Source organism: Pan paniscus, chromosome 17 (genome assembly GCF_029289425.2).
Source record: "Pan paniscus chromosome 17, NHGRI_mPanPan1-v2.0_pri, whole genome shotgun sequence".
NCBI lineage: Eukaryota > Metazoa > Chordata > Mammalia > Primates > Hominidae > Pan > Pan paniscus.
The window spans coordinates 33237990-33256007 of record NC_073266.2 but is presented as its reverse complement, the minus strand read 5'-3'; the positions used below and the strand labels follow the sequence as shown (position 1 = coordinate 33256007).

The following is an 18018-nucleotide window of genomic DNA, read 5'->3' as shown; positions in this document are numbered from 1 at the left end:
GATATTGCTATAGCCACAGTCTAAATAACCTGGATCAGTTTAGTATTATGGGACAAATATATTGCTCCATATTGGTTGTGTCACCCCCTTTCCTTTGGCCCTGGTAGTATGCTTCTTAGCTTTCTCATATTGCTTTTGAAATTTTCTACGTTCAGTTTATGGGGGTGGGAGGAGGAGGAATAAAGCAATTTAGGAAAAGGAAGCAAGAGGCCTCGTTTTAGTCTTTAGCCTAAGTCATGTAGCCTAGCTTAGTTTAACTTCTATTTAAGTATATATGGTACTTACACAGAAATTAATATATATGTATACTTTATACCTCATTTAACTGTTAATAATTTTGTATAGTTCCTTTAGACAGAAACATAAATAAATGATGGGCTTCAAGTAATTAAATCCTTAAAAAATCAGTAGTCATGCCCCTTACCTTCAAGGGGTTTGAAAACTGGCATGCACAAAATTAAAACCCTCCTAAATTATAGTCTATTAATAATAAGAGAAAGAGGAAAAAAATAGAATTGAACTGTCTGCCTCATGCAAACTGAAAAACAACCCAAATACCCTGTCCAATTTAAGCTGTATTCTTTACAATCTATAGACTAACTGAAACAAAAAAATGTAAGAATATGTTATGGCATATAAGACTAAATCCTAAATAGGGTTAATAAAGTCTCATTCTAATTCCCCCTCATTCCATTGTACTTCTGGACTAGAACTTGTTCTACAAATATCTGTCACTCTTCACCTTTGCCTTTAAGGTAAGGAGCCAGGAGAATCATTCAAAGGGAGACCAGTTAGCTGAGGCAAGTTCAGAACTGTACCTCAGGGTTCTTGCCCTCCTGTGCTAAAATCCAAAAAAGCTACAATGTGTTTTGAAGGGCACAGTACCCACTGACCCAATTTTATGAATAGTTCCTTGTAAATTTATTGTTGTATTCATCTTGGCTTATATAACACCCTTTTAATAATTTTGGAGTGATCTTAGCACATGACCCTGTTTCTTCCCTTTCTGAGTGTTAGGTTAGCTTGAAAGAAAGGGGTGGGAGTGTATTTCCTTTAACTAGTACAAAACATCTGGATTCCCAGATTATTATAGAGATTTAGAAAAGCAATAGGCAAGAAATGAGGTTGCAGTGCTGAAAATCTGGCGGAGTTCAAAAGCAATTCATTGTTCTGCTTTTCTTTCAGAATAATACACATCACTATACGAATTAGAAAACAAATGATCCATAGATGAGAAGGTAAGTTGACACAGTATTTTTAGCATCCTGTTCTTATTGTCCCAAATGCTTATGATTTTTCAAGAGAACCCCAAAATTGAAGAAGTGATGAAAAAAAAAGTTTCTCCAGACGTTTCTGTATCTATCCTATCCAGGTCAATTCACGCCATCTCTGACAGTTATGAATAACTTCTACTTTCCACACAGAACAAAACACTAATACAAAACTTGAAAGTAAAATGGAAAAGTAAAGTCCTGTCCAAATTGTGGGCTCTTTAAACCAAGCCAGTCTACTCCAGAAATTCCCCACTGTTCATTACAGTGGCCATCACTCACGATCTTGCTTTTAGAAAATGCCTAGTTAACATCACGCAACAACCCTAACTCTTGTACAACACCATATCCCTCCCCTCCTTAGAATGGAAAGGATATGCTGAGTCTCTGGCTACATCTGACCTTGGACCAAAAATCATCTACCCCTGGAGCCAGTGAGATATTTTGTCAGGAAGAAAGGTTGTGGGAGAAAAAGACAGAATGCGAGGTCAGAAAACTCCATTAGAGACTAGCAAGATTATCTGGAACCAGCCTCCCTGGGGATGGTAGAGTAGGAATGATATTCCTTAACTCTCAGGGTAATTAGGAGATCAAATGAGATAGCAGCATGAAACTGCTTTGTAAAGTGTTAAGTGCTGTATAAATGCAGCAAAGAGCTGTTTTCCAACTTCCTTGCTCCAGTGTTGATTGAATGTCCTTTGCTATATGGAACAACTTCCTCCCTTGAGTTATTTAGGATGGGCATGGGAAGAGCTCCTGGGCATTCCTTTAAGGCGTTCCTCTAAGAACCACTGCCTGTGGTAAAGCCAGAGCCTACAGAAACTCATCCCTCCCTCCCCAGCTAGCATTCTGAGGGGGAGGGGGAGGGGACTGACTTGCTCTTCTCAAGTTTTGCAAATTGAATTTTTTGAAGAAAACACTCAATTCTTCCCTTAAAAAAAAAATGCATTACGCCTTTTCTCCCCAGCCATCTGAAGCCCATGACCACAGCAAATACATGCCAATCTTTCAAGTTAAAGACCCCAGGAACAAAGCTAGAGAGTTCTAGGCCCCTCCAGCCTTCCCCACTCCGTTTTCCACAGCAGTCTTTAACGAAATCAGACCCTAAAACGCGTGAGAGAGAAATACTTTGGATCTACCCCTAGAGACAGCGTCGGACGTTCACAATGACCACGCTTTTCCCCGCTTCCTCGATTAGCCTGGCCTCCCTTGCTCCAGTGGGGCGGACTCAAATGCACACGCACGCACACGCCGCCAAGCCGGTCAACCGCAGACAAATCTGACTCTTCGCCAACTAGCAGCCACGGAGAGCAGCAAAGGGACCAAGGTCCTTCACTGCCTGCTCCAAAAAGACACGGCAACCTCCAGCGGCGCCGCAGTAGCTGCCTCTGTGCTGCAGCCTCCGGTCGGAGTTTCAGGTCTAATTCCTTAAGAAGTATCGCTCCTCTGCCCTTCGTCCTACTCCCCTTGGCTTCGCCCACTTCGCCTCCTTCTCCTCGGGAGGCCAGGAGGACCCGGGTCACTTTGCCAATTCTGCGGAGGGGGAAGTAGCAGTGAAGGAGATTCCCACGCAAGTAGCCCGAAGCCCACTACTCTTTGCCCCACCTCTCCACTCTCTTGCCCGTGTAGGTGCCGGTGCTGCTGGCGAAAGTCCCAGTTCTTAAGGCTCCTGAGCTCGGATGGGGTGTGGAGGAGCCAGATGGGAAGAGAAGCAGCGGGACGAGGGCAAGGAAGGGCTGGAGATTGTTAAGAGGACAGATGGGGCGGGACTGGGGAGAGGGGCGAAGGCGACGCGCCGAGGCACTCCTCCGCCCCATGAGCACAGACAGTAACTCTAAAACGCGCAGATGGGCCGTAAGGTAAAGAGGCCTTCTTTCCCTCTCCTCCCCGTCCTCTACCCTGCTCCCCTCCTAGACACTTGGTGAAAAAGCAAGGTGCGGTGTACCTGGAGCGAACACCATGATTTCTTCCAGCCGCTACGCCCCTAGATTAAGAGAGAAAGACAGGCAGACGGAGGATGGGAAGAAGGCCGGACTTGGCGGGGTCCGGTGCAGGAGGGCGCGCTGCGCGGGCGGCGGGCGGGCGGCGGGCGGGACGGTCAGCACCCCGGACAGCTCCCGCCGCTAGATCCTGGGGCCGCAGCTCCAGCCGCCGCCGCGCGCTCTGCCTCCACAATGCACCGCTGCGCCCGCGGCCACAGCGGCGGCGGGAGGAGGAGAGTGAATCCCCGCTCAGTCCATCCCTCATTCCTGTGCCAGCTCGGCGATGTACACTGCTGCTTAGGGAGCAAAGCACTTCCACCGCTTTCACGCGACGAAGGTCGGAAGAGCAAGAGAGAGAAAGGTAAACTTCCCGGCAGGGGACAGTTAATTGCTTTTAATTACCTGCTGTGGCTCGTCGCCGTGGATATTGGACTGACATTTAAGATAGATTTGTCAAAAAAAAAACAAAACTCTAAGAGCTTTCTTTACTCTCGAGGATGACTCTGAGTTCTCCGAGTTGCGCTGGCTCGAATAGAGGGGCGGGTCTGTCAAGTTAATAGGTCTTGGAGGTCCGTGAGTCCTCTCTCGCGAGTCCCAGTCCTCTGCTAACGTCAGGAAGAGAGCAAGAGGAAGGACAGAGTGACTATGGAGCGCTCGAGGAGGGCGCTACTATCAGGTTCCGCTCCCAGGTGGCAAATCCGGCTCTGAAAGCTCCTAAGCTTGAAGGTCCTCAAGGTCATCACTTTAGAAAAAGCAAGGCCGGCCAGGGCACAGGAAAGATAACGCATACACCCTTCACAAGGAAGAGCCAACAGAGCCCCCCGCAAGTGTAAGAACAGCCCTGAGATCAATCAAGAAACATCAGTTCTTCCCCTATCCTCACCCAGCTGAAAACTGTGTCTGCATGCCCCGCTCATACACCCAGTTCTACCTTAAAGGTACTGGGACTGCCTTATGCTCACTTCATCCTCCTAATCATTGCTCACTTTAGGTATCTATTCCCTAATAATGTCTGTGCAGTGTGAACAGCCCACACTAGATGTCACCCAGCTTGAAACAGGTCCATGTGGGTTACAAACCCAAAGCTAAAGCCACCCAGAATCCACCAGCCTCTCCCCTATTTTTCCAGCTAAATAAGGTTTTCCAAGAACAAAGGTAATCAAGGTCATCTCCAGTGTTTTATGGGGTTTCTTCACTTGCAACTATCCCTGGAAAATGTAACTATTCTGAAAATTAAGTATTTCCTGATAATTGGTTGATGGCAATAAGTTCTACAGTCTTTTGGCAAATATAAAGCATCCAAATAGCCTGATTGGCACTGTTTTTTTTTTTTCAAAGCCATCCGATAGACTGAAAATGCAAATAGTTTTACAGCTTTTGAACTACAGTTTGCATGGAGGCATATGGGCAGCCTCAACATAATACAATCAGTACTGCTGTTAGCACCTGGCTCAACACAGGCTTGAACATATGGGGCCTACCCCAGCAGCAGCAAGATGAAAGTCAGCTGATGGGCAGGATGAAGCGTGTGCATGACAGGATAGAGTTCTCCCATTTTGCCAAGTTTCTCCAATGATGCTTCACTCTGTCTTCTTTTCTTCATCCCACGGGAAGTGTAAAACAGTATTTAAAATAATTTTGGAATGAAAGGTGTTTTTCTTGTAACACACTCAAAAGGGCTGTCTTTTACAGCCCTTATGTTTAAATGGGCTTTCATCTCCCAATACATAAACAGTTACCCATGATTAAGTTCAAGGAAAAGCAATATAGTATAGGAAAAACAACAACAAAAGACTTAAGAATCAGTCAGACTGAGACCCAGGTACCACATCCTCATCATTTACTAGATGCATGACCTTAAATAAGTTACTTAACCTGTCCTGTCTCATCTGCAATATAAGGATTAAGGTATCTTGAAGGTTTGTTGTAAGGATTAGCTGTGAGATGGATTAACAGATTAATTAAGAGAGAGCACAGCCTCAGTTAAACTCATTCCAGGAAATCACTGGCACCCTGGGAGTAGAGTACACCCTATGGGAAAGCAAACAAAATATGTTAGATCAGTGCTTCTCAAACATTAATGTGCGTAAGAATCCTATGGAGATCTTGTTTTTAAAAAAAGGTTATGATTCAGCAGTGATATGGTTTGGCTGTGTCCCCATGAAATCTCAACTTGAATTGTATCTCCCAGAATTCCCACATATTGTGGGAGGAACCCAGTACGAATCAATTGAATCATGGGGGCCGGTCTTTCCCATGCTAATCTCGTGATAGTAAATAAGTCTCATGAGATACGATGGTTTATCAGTATCAGAGGTTTCTGCTTTTGCTTCTCTCTCATTTTTCCTTGCCACTGCCATGTAAGACGAGCCTTTTGCCTCTAGCCATGATTCTGAGGCCTCCCCAGCCACATGGAACTGTAAGTCCAATTAAACCTTATTTTGTTCCCAGTTTCGGGTATGTCTTTATCAGCAGCATGAAAACAAACTAATACAAGCAGTTAGGTCCTGAGATTCTGAATTTCCAGCAAGTTCCGTGGTAATGTCCATGCTGCTGGTCTATGGAGTAAACTTGGTTAGCAAGGTATTAGAGGCATCAGCTTTTAAACAGAAGGAAATTACTTGTATCTTTCCCAACCTCAGAGCTTATCTTTTTGAGTTTTAAACAAAGAAGGAACCCAGATGGATTCCCATAGACTACCAAGATAAACAGTAGCCAAGATGGTAGTAGAAAGAAAGAATGCCTGAAAATGGTCTGGGGCTCCTTGGGCTATTTGATTAGCAATAGGAGGTAGTAAGAATCCAGCTTAACAGGTCAAGAACAGAGAAAAAAAAAACAACTCTTCTCACCTCCATCCTCAGCTGTTTTCTGCCCTTCATCCTCCAATCATCTCTTCATTTTTTTCTACCCAACATCACTAGCCAGAGGACAATATATTCCCAATCCAATTTTCGTGTGCATATATTTTAGTCAGAACCATTGTTTTATTTCCAATAAAACCGAGGCACTTCAGTGATTTTTCTATTTTACAGTTTCATTTATTTCACCAGTAAATGTTACAGTCAACAATACTATCTCCAATGTTTACTACTACTTGGGTTATTATTCTGTTAGCTTTATTGAAACGCCCCAATAATGCTACTAGATTTTTTTTTTTTTTTTGAGACAAGGTCTCATTCTGTTGCCCAGGCTAGAGCGCAGCAGTGCCATCTTGGCTCACTGCAACCTCCGCCTCCTAGGCTCAAGAGATCCTCCCACCTCAGCCTCCCAAGTAGCTGAGACTACAAGTGCACACCACCATGCCCAGCTAATTTTTGCATTTTTTAGAGACAGGCTTTTGCCATGTTTCCCAGGATGGTCTTGAACTTCTGAGCTCAAGCCATCCACCTGCCTCAGCTTCCCAAAGTGCTGGGATTACAAGTGTGAGCCACTACCCAGGCCTTAGATTTTTTCTTATGTCTTTACATCTTAATATAAATGATCAATTTAACAATAGAATGCCTGATAGGAAAATGAAAGCCTCCTCTTATTCTACTAGGATAAGAACAAGATTCTCTTTGATAGACCATTTATCCAGTCTTACCCCACAATGAGGTTCTCAATAATATTTTGCTCTCTGTTTTAACACCTCCACTCAGAATGACTCACTTTCTACTCAAACAGTCCACTGCATTTGAAGACAGCCATTTGTCAGAGAGTCAGCTACCACCACCATGTACCCCATTCTGACTTTTAGCACTGTCATATCTGGTCAATTATGGGAATAGTGATAGGAAGCAAGATAGTAAACAAATTTGGGGCATCCACCAGATGCTTAACAGGGTGCTGAATGAATGAGAAGGCACAGGAGGAAAAAGTTTCCTGTGGAACCAGTGATTTTACTTGGAAATTTGGGAAAATTTTTAATTAAAAAGTGACCATGGATACATTATAAAATAGAATAAAAATGTATGTGATATATAAACATTAAATTGGAGACCCTAAAGAAATCACCATAGGGAGATTAGAGCTATAACTCTCAGATTTCTCCAAGTCTGTATCCATTCACTCTAACATTCATTTATTATACTCTCTCTTTAGAGCTTAAGCAAATAAAAAATGTTGAAAACACATCCTGAAACATTCCAATTGCCCCAGTTATTTGTAACATACCTTGACTCCAGCCATTCCCTGATTCTTTCCACTGTATGCTTACTTTAAATAGATCATTCAATCCACTAAATTTAAAAATAATTTTAGCATCCCTAAGGAAGTTGAAATAGGTTTAAAAGAGGCATTTTCATTATAAAGCATTAAACTATAATTGTTTCCAAAATGTTTTGGCTTATAGGTTTCAGTGATTACAGAAATAAAATGATTGAAAATAACTATTTTCTTTTTCTAAAAACTGCTGGAAGATGTTGAATTGCACCTAAGGGGGACACAGAAGTGAAGTAAAACAGAAATATAAAAAAACGAATGAGAGAATGTGGTATACAGAGAGATGGAAATAGAAAAACTGAATAAGGAAGAAGACATTGAAAAACTAATCTTTGTGCTATTCAATCTATAAAGACTTAATGAAAGTGAGGTAAAAATAGATAGAGAGAGGGAAATGGCATGAACAGAAAATAAAAACAAAGATAGAAGGTAGGATATAGAGGAATGGGGAATAAAAATCATAACTTACTACATTAAAAAATAGAAAATATTAAAGCATATTGCAGGTTTGAAGAGTATAGAACAATGTCTCTGTAGGTTTGCATTTTATGAAGCAGTTTATGAGTCCTGCTGGATGCTTTAAAAGAGAATATAAAAGAGCTATATTTTCTGAAAGTAAAACATCAGCAAAACTTTCTTATTGAAAAAAATTTCATTAGAATAGTTAATATTTTGCGTTATGTTTATACAAAATGAATATTTTCTTGAAAAAAATGCCTTTGAAGACCTTTTTCACTACCAAAGAGCTATGTATCCATATTCATTTCTGTAGAAAAGTTTTTCCCAAATCACCAAATGATATTATTTATTCTATTAGATGACAGGAGATGGAAGATTAGTTGAAGACAACATTGAAAATAAAACCTATTTGGTTAGTTTATAAGGAGAAGCATAAAGCATTCAACTAACTTAGCTTTCAACTCATATTCAAAATTGTGAATACACATTATAAAACTTTATCCAATAAATGCTGAATGTATAAATCTATCTGTTTATAGCTTCCACACTAAGTCAATTTAAGAAGAAACAATGGAAAAAAGTGAAAGAGAAAAATGGAAAGAAAAGAAGTGAAGAGAGAAGTTAAAAGATGGAAAAGGAATAAGGCAAGGAGAATGAAAAGAGACAGGAAACAGAAAAAGAAGGAAAAGCATGCATAAGGGAGAAACATACAAAAGACAGAAAAGATGCATATTGAGATAGAAGAGATTTAAAAAAATAGGAGAAAGAGAAAAAAGATAATTTTTTAAAATATCACAAACAGGAGAGCCTAAATACAGTCCAAATTGAGAAACTGAATGCTCTTCTCATATCCTGCTCGCTTAGGCTGTATGTTTGAGAGTAAATTTAATCACTATCTTTGGAAACACTTATTAATTTTAAGGCAATTGTTGAAAGCTCTTCATCTTTATTCAAGGGCTCCATTCAGAATTGGTGAGAGTCATGGTGCTCTACACAGGGATTTCAGTGTCGGAGAAGAATTGTTCTTTAGAATATGATAGCTAAGATCATTGCAATAGTGACTAACTGGTTACTTTTAAGCTTCTATTAAAAATCAACTGATAACATTGAAATTCTTTGCAACCTTAGGGTAGACAAAGATTTCCTAGATAAGACACAAATACCATGGGTCATAAAATAAAATAATAGATAAACTGAACCTCATCAAAATTAAAAATTTCTGCTATTTGAAAAATGCTGCTAAGAAAGTGAAAAGGCAAGCTACAGACTAGGAGAAAATATTCACAATACGTATATCTGACATACGTATTTGTAACTCTTGCAATTCATTAAGATGACGACCCAAATTAAAACTTGCCAAAATATTTGAGCAAATACTTCACAAAAGGAATACAATATGAATTGCCTATAAGCACATGAAGACTTCTCAACATCATAAACCATCAGAGAAATATAAATTAAAGCCACAGTGAAGTATCAATTACCTACCCAGTAGAATGGCAAGAGTTAAAAAGACCGACAATGTCGCGTTGATGAGATATGGAGCAACTAGAACTGTATTACATTGCTGGTAGGAATGTAAAACGCTTACATGCACTTTGGAAAACAGTTTTATAGTTTCTTGTAACATTATATATACACTTCCCATAAGACCCATTAGTTCCACTCCAAGGTGGTTACCCAAGAAAAATGAAAACCTGTGTCCACATAAAGACTTACACATGAATGGCTAACAGTAGCTCTATTCATCAGAGCCAAAAAGTGAAAACAACCTAGAAGTCCATCAACCTGTGTATGGATACTCATATTGTGGCATATACATGCAACAACACAGATAAATATTGAAAGCATGCTGAGCAAAAGAAGCCAGACACAACAGAGTACAGTGTATGCTCTACAATTCAATTTATGTGAAATTCTACAAAAGGAAAAACTAACTTGTTGTTGACAGAAAGCAAATCATTGATTATCTGGGGCTTGGAAATTTGGAAAGATATATTGGAACTGATTAAAAAGAGACATAAAGGAACATTTTGGGATAATGGCAATGTACTATATCTTGACTGTACTAGTGGGTATATGGGTGTATAAATATATCAAAATTCATAGAACTGTTCACTTATAATGGATGCATTTTACTTTATATAATGCATTACTATAGAATTTCATCTAAAAATAAGTTTATAACAGTATAATATTTTTGTAAATAAAAATATGGGTGAGAATATCCAAAACATGGAATATTTTGAGAGCTAACCTTAATTCTAAAGGTATGTTAACTCGGTTTTTCCTAATTTAAAAAAATCTTTTTTAAATCTAAAATAATTTCACATTTTCTCCTCAACATTTTGGATTATTGTATTTAGCCAATATGAATGACTGAAAAATGAGTAAATAGATATAATATGTTGCAACTTAATGATTACCATTGTCTTCATTAATTTATTCAGCAAACATTTATTGATCCCTATTATATACTACAAACAGTATTAGATACTGAAGATTTGGAGCAGTAAGACACAAGTGTACTTTCAAGTAGCTTAGAGTCCAGCGGAAAAAAGAGACAGGAGAAAAAGTGTGGGAGAGAGGAGCAGGGAGGGAAGAACACTGAGACCCTGCTGAGGCCAGCAAATATTTATCTACGGAGGTGTCAGGTGGCATGGTCATATGAAATCAGGGTACAGATGAGAATGCCACTAAACCAGTGGGGTCCTGATATAGTTTGGATCTGTGTGCCCTCCAAATCTCATGTTGAGTTGTCATCCCCAGTGTTGGAGGTGGGGTCTGCAGGGAGGCATTTTGTTCAAGGGGGCGGATGGATCCCTCATGGCCTGGTATTGTCCTCAAGGTGGTGAGTGAGTTTTCAGGAGATCTGGTTATTTAAAAGTGTGCAGCACCTCCCCAACTCTCTTGCTCCTGCTTTTGCCATGTGATGTGCCTGCTTCTGTTTCACCTTCTGCCATGAATAAAATCTCTCTGAGGCCTCCCCAGAAGCTCAGCAGATGCTGGCATGATGCTTGTACAGTCTGCAGAACTGTGAGCCAATTAAACCTCTTTTCTTTACAAATTACCCAGCCTCAGGTATTTCTTTATAACAATGCAAGAACAGTGTAACACAGATCCAATTTGGGGAGAGAAGGAAGTTTAGCCAAGAGGGACGCTCTAACAAAGTAAGAAAATAAAAGTCATTCTGGACTAGAGGTTGTGATGTCAAAAGTTAAGCTTGATGAAAACAAAGAAGTAAGGCTAGCAGGACTGCAGGCAGGATTTCTGAGTTTAAAGTTTCCGATGCATAGCCCTTCTGGATGACAATAAGGTCTTGAGAGTGGCCTTGGAAGTAAAAGATCCATGAGAGTGAAGTGTTGGGGCTGTCGAGTCACCTTGAATAATGGGTGGGCACAGAGGTGGAGAAGAAGACGGTGAAACACACAGCATTCTCTTCTATGAATGGGGGTGGGGGAGGATAGTTATAAATATTAAGTTTCTGCCAGATAAATGTAAGGATAAAAAGAGTCAAAAGAGTTTTGAATAAGCTAACAATGTTTATGTAGCATAATAAAGTTTGGAAATTGAAATCGATGGTTTTCATAGTCAGTAGTTCCTTTTTTTTTTTTTAATACCAGTTTTCATAGCAATAGTAGACAAGTAGACTTCTAGGCTGAAACGCATTGTTTCAGGAACAGACTGAGCTCAATTTAGAAAATAAACACTCAAATTTTTGGCTTCTGAATTTTAAAATATGATCTTCAAATCAGGAGCAGAGACTAAAGTCTTGAACAGCAAGCTTTTCATAAATGCCAGGGTGAGGGGTGGTGTGGCTGGAGGAGGAGCGGGTAGGTTTTTTAAGTCCTAACCTCAAGGGGTCAAAACATAAAGTGTCAAAGAGGAACAGAGGTGACGAGATAAAAGCCACAAAAGTATTGCCAGTTTTTCTACCCTAAAGGAAGGAAATGTTTTTTTGTTGTTTTATTTTGCTGGAAAACTCATTCTGTGCTTCAGGGCAAGAGTTCTTTTTTTCTTTTTCTTTTTCTTTTTTTCTTTTTTTTTTTTTTCATTTTATGCCTTTCCTCAGAGGTTGTATTTAAAATCAAGGGGGTGAAGCAGCCAATTTGGAGACACTGTTCTCCTCAGGAAGTCATGCCATATGACTGTGACTTTGTCTATTCTTTGCTTGTGGAACTTGGTTCCTGATCTATCATCTAGATGTCCACATCTCACCCTGGTCCCTGATCCCTCAGAGCTCTGGAGTTAAGAAGGACCTAGAAGGTGGCCTCAAGTTCATCTGCCCAGACACCTACTCTGCTATTGATATTTTATCTCTCTAGCATCAGCTTGACATTTTTCAAGCTGTATATATTCTTGGAAGTAAAATGAAGGTCTTGGGATGTCTCCATATTCATCTGGGCCTCCAGTTATTTTCCCCCTTGAGGTCCCACCTCTCCTGCAACTGACCAAGGTTGAGATGTAGCCTCAGTCTCCTTTTTTGGAAGCCCAAACCACCTGCTAAATCTATATTGTCATATCCATCCTTGTCTATGAGAGATCCAAACTCATAAACATGTCCTACAAATTTGATCCGGCCCCTGCCTCATGTCTAACTTTATATCTCACCACTCCCTGCTTGTATGTCATATTCCTCTAACACTGTTTCCACATCATCTGATGTTCCTGATCTGGTATCTTTTACCATGCTCTTCCTCCTGCCTGGAATTCCCTACTCACATTTCCTCTTCACTTGGCTAATTCCTACTTATTCCTCCAGGCAAGGCCCAGGCCTCCTTCTGGAAGCTTTCTGTGCTCCATGCAGGGTTAAGTGTCCCTCCCCTGTCTTGCAAGAATCCCTATGTTCATGTCTGTGTGAGTAGTGCACTGGACTATAATGAACTGCTGCCTTCCTTACTAAACTATGAGTTCCTCAAGGAAAGGTTGGTTATGTCTTATCTTTTCAATCCAATGCCCAGCACTTTTCACAGCACATAGTAAAAATTATAAATGTTTTAAAAATAAATGTTTATTGAATACATGAAAGTTCTAATGAATTCATTTAAATACTATTATTTTTAAGATAGTTTATATAAATGAAACAGGGCTTGGTGAATACATAGCATTGTCTCTGTGAAATACATATTTTATTATATGTATATAAGGTGTGCATGCATGTATGTATATATAAATGTATTATTAGAAATCATGTGTATTTTAAACAATTTTATGGAAATTTTCAAATAATATATGCAAAAGTAAAAAAATATAATGAACTTCCTCCCCATTTACTCCTCATACAGTGGTGATATTTAGTACTTTATGGCAAATCTTGTTCCATCTATACCTATACCCACACCAAATCTTCCCACCCCCAGATATTTTGAAGTGCACCTCTGATACTATACCACTTCACTTGAAACTATTTCAGTACATATCCCTAAAAATTAAGGATTTAAATATTTAAATATAATCACACTACTATCATGCCTCTAAAAATTATTCTTAACTGTATCTGAAGGTAATCAAAATTAGTATCTTTATTCTTCTCAACAACAATATATCCTTAAAATGCTTTAACTCTGATCACACTCTTCTCAACATTTACATATTAGTATCAAATATTTTAGTTCTAGCCATTCTCCCCCAAAATTAGATGTTATTATTCTAGTTTTTATAGAATAAACATTTGCTTATTAACCTATATACAAATAGCTAGCGCACTTTTAAAATCCCTTATGTATGATCTTTCATAATAAACCCTTAGATCGTGTTTATCTAAAGTGTCTTTATTCCACCACTGTTCTTGAAAAACAGTTTCACTGAGCAGGTTTCTAGATTGAGTGGTTATTTTTTCTTAGTACATTAAGCATTTATCTGTTTCTTAGTTTTTGACAGGGATGGATTACACTGGAAAAAAACCCTGCAGATAACCTCGACAGAATGTTTCCTATCAGTGCCATCTCTAGCAGCAGAGGTAGAATGAATTCTTCTCTCCACTCAGAATGGGCTCAGGCTAAGCCCAGTGTGCAGATAAAATCTTAGCTTTCTCAGCAATCACTATGATCTCATTTCTTACCTAATTTAGATAAAGCTGGTTAAATTAAGCACTTTGAGTACCCAGGCTTTTGAAACAGAAGTGTATGTCCAGGGATATAGTGGTCAAAGAGAAAATTGTGCATGCTCTTCCCTTTTTGTCAGAGCCCTGCATCCTCGGGAGAGTTTTCTCTCCAGAAAAGCTCAAAGCTCTGGCTGGGCCCTTGATGCAGGGAACAATGTGTACACTGCAAGGAGCTGGCAGACCAGTCATAGGATTCTGGCCCTTTGAAGACAAGGTCGGGCCTCAGGAGCTGTCTCTGGGACTATTGGGGAGCCAGCATGTGCAACCCTCTAATGCTTGCTTCTTTATCTCTAAAATAGCCAGAAATGTCAGATTGCTCAGCAATTCACACATGTAATGTGCAGAGATAGAGGATGGTTCAAGACTGTCAGTTCCTAAACCTTCTGATGCTTTTACCTTTGGAATGTCTTTGTTTCTCAAATTTGTATAAGAAATCCTGACTATGCACATTTCCCTGACACAAGCATCTGGCACCTTTGCTATGACTATTCAGCACGAAACTGTTCGCTGCTTAATGCAATGCTGTAACACAGGACAAATGAAGACAGAAGTGCACAAAGGGATTGAAGTTTATGCTTAAAGCTAAGATAGTGTATGATTTCACCTGTAACTTGCCTTTAACTTCAGAAGTTTGGTTGGCATATTCATTACTGAGGGCAAGGTTTTCTGTGAGCTGACTGATGATTACACACATAGGATTCAGAAGTATGTGAAGAACAGTTCTTTAATTCAGGTTCAAGTTTCCTATTAGCAGCCATACAGTGTCTACCTTGAATAGTGTGAAGAGAATGGATTATCCATACTATTACCCTTATACCACCTGCTTTTGAAAGTCTTCATCCTCAACTTAGGGGTTACTCCTGTCCTGAACATTGTATCCTCTTCTCTCAACAGGACCTGCCACTTCTCGTTGGCCCTACCTTAGTTATCAGCCATTTAGTTTCATCTGCTTTTCCCCTATGTGTTGCTTAAGGGGCCTCGGCTCACAGTGAGAGCAAGAAAGGGATGAAGGAAAGGTGCCTTGGTCCTGAGTAAAGCCTCAGGACAAAGCATCTTCACTACTAGGGCTTTTTACACAACCAAGAGTGACTTCTTAGCTTAAGGCCCATGTACCAAAGGAGGCTTTGTCTCTTTTTCTTCTTTGTCTGAAAACCCCAGAGTTAGTAGTTATTAATAAAAACATGCCAATTTGAGACAAAAACAATACAAAGGTGTGAATGAATGAATACCACAGTTCTGGTATTCATAAGTGAAAATAAAGATCTCTGACTTTGTGGAAGTTGCATTCTAGCAAGGGAGCTTACATCTTGATATATCAATGTAAATCATGATTAAGTGGTAGGAGAAAAGCCACTGGATTTGAAAAGAGCTTATTACAAGACACCGGGCCTAGTTCTAGCGTAGAGAGAGATGGGACTGAAAAGTCTTACCTGAATAATTGACATTTGGTCTGAAATCTGAAATATAAGTAAGAATTAACTACCTAGAATATTTATTCTTTTATCCCTGACTCTCCAAATGATGAGGTGCTAATATACATAAACATATATATAATAAACACAATAAATGTTTAACAAGAGGAATTGGAATAGTAGTCATGGTAACCAGTGGACTACAATCCTACCTGTTCTTCAGATTCCATTTTCACACACTCCAGACCGCATTGCTGCCTGCCAGCAGGGACCAGAATGTAATTGCCCTGGGAACATTGGCTCATTGGGGCCCCTAATCAACTAATCCCCCTGTATTAGGGTTCTCCAGAGAAAAAGAAAAATTATATATATATATTTATATATATGTATATATATGTAAAGAGGTTTATTATGGGAATTGTCTCACACGCTTATGGAGGTTGAGAAGTCCTGCAATCTATTATCTGCAAGCTGGAGGCCCAGGAGAGCTGGTGGTATAATTCAGTCCAACCCTGAAGACCTGAGAACCAGGGGAGCCAATGGTGAAGTCTTGGTCCAAGTTCCAAGGCCTGAGAACCAGAAATGCCAATGTCCAAAAGCAAGAGTGGATGAATGTCCCAGCTCAAATACAGAACACCAGTGTTCCCTTCCTCTGCCTTTTTGTTTTATTGGGCACTCAGTGGACCGGATGATGCCCATCCACACTGGTAAGGGTGGATCTGCTTTACTCACTCCACTGATTCAAATGCTCATCTCTTTCAGAAACACCCTCACAGACACACCCAGAAACAATGTTTCACCAGCTATCCAGGCATCCCTTAATCCAGTCAAGTTGACACATGAAACTAACCATCATACTACCATTCCTTGTCTCATGCTTTTGCATCTGAATGCCATCTCCTTGGCAATATCATAAGTTCCTAGAAAGTATCTGATGGACCTTCTTTCATGTTCCTCAGAGGCCATGGTTCCAAGACCTTCTAGGCAATGAGGAAATACTTGTTTACTTTTAAATTAATATAATGTATTACAAAGGTCAGGTTTTAATCTAAGCATTTAAATGCCAAACCAAAGTTTTTGTGTACCTTCCTAAAATATGTTTCAACTAAATTTTAATATAATATATATTTATATATTCATAAGTATAGGTTTTGTGCTTAAGAAAAGCAATACTTATGGCCTGAACTTTATCATTTCTTTAGGATACTATTCTTATTTCCATTTTGAATGAGCATTTGTTGATTATTTATCACATTATGAAGACACACATTGAAAATATAATTTAGTTTTATGACAAACTAGAAAAGGGCCATGTAGTATAGAAGAATGAGAACTTAGGAGTAAGACAGGGTTAAATATCTAGCTATGAGAATGAATGCATATTCCTGAGCCCCCATTTTCTACATGCTAAAATTGGGAAATTAATAGCCAACACATAGAGTTTGGAAGAAAATTAAGTGATGCAACAAATGACAAAATACAATGTTTGTTCAATGAACAGCACTTAGGGGCAGTAGTACTAGTAGCATAGCAGAGATAGTAGTAGTTTTTTTATTTAATATCAAGTTTTATGACCAGGCTTAAGTCCAAAAATCTATGCAATATTTTTTTCTGCATAAAGCTGCTTCTTACCAAAATGAGTTGAACCTAAATGAATATGTAATCACTGTAAAGTTATATGGATAAATGATGTTTAAGATTATTCATTAAATTCTCATTGACACATCTTTACTGAATATTTATTATATACAAGGCAGAAGATTAATTGCTGTACGAGATATAAAAATAACACAGGATCACAGGATCCCTGACCTCAAGGTTACTAAAATCTAATAAAGGAGACAGAAATACATATAAATCACTATATTGAAGGGCAGAATAGAATTAAATGCCATATAACCATGTAAAGAAAGACCATAGAATTCAAACAATGGACAGGTTACTTTCAATTTTATAGAAATCAGTTTTACAAAAGTTAAAGTTAGAGAATCACAGGCCAAAAAAACTGTGTAGAGGTTTACTTTAATAGACAAATATCCATAGATACATGTGCCTTTGTCCATGGAAAAGCATTGATTTGACTCTGGTCCTGATATTTGATATTTTGAATGAACAGCAACCCAACATAGAGGAAAAGCTGAAAACCACCAACATTTTCAGGTATTTGTTTTGAACAACATAATTTTATTGTCTACTGAGTCTATATTGTAACTCACAGGTTTAGACATACTTGTATGGGTATATGTTATATTTTCAAGACTGTCCTGCAATGCCAGGCAGAGAACAGCAATTGCTTGGAGTTCACATTTACACCACCACAACCTTCATCTTTAGCCCATCTTGGAAAGGATAGTGTCCATTCCTGTAATCTTGCTGTGATGACACTGTGTTTTGGTAATGGAACTTTAAAATGTCTTCTGCCTCTCTGGATCCCTGGAGTTAGACTATGTACATCATTGATTATCCCTTCCCCGGCCCCCAGCTAGAACTCTTGAGATAATAAATTCTCATTATAAGCAATGGCTTATTGTAGCTACAACATATCCTAGCCCCCAGTCAAGGAGATTCTCTATTTACCAAAACTACTACTG

The 18018-nt window shown here is 39.2% G+C and overlaps 1 protein-coding gene across 2 annotated transcripts in view; it reads right to left on the bottom strand.

Annotated features, from left to right (window-relative positions):
* Nucleotides 1–10278, bottom strand: part of AKAIN1 (A-kinase anchor inhibitor 1) — a 63182-nt gene extending 52904 nt beyond the window's left edge. The window contains exon 1 of one of the 2 annotated variants that reach the window (XM_008971173.6): nt 3656–10278. In XM_008971173.6, coding sequence (XP_008969421.2) covers nt 3656–3692 — 37 coding nt within the window. In that variant the 5' untranslated portion in view covers nt 3693–10278. Of the gene's footprint in view, nt 1–3216 lie in introns of both variants that reach the window. The other variant, XM_003817899.6, reaches the window with a different exon arrangement.
* Between the last annotated feature and the right edge of the window lie 7740 nt (nt 10279–18018).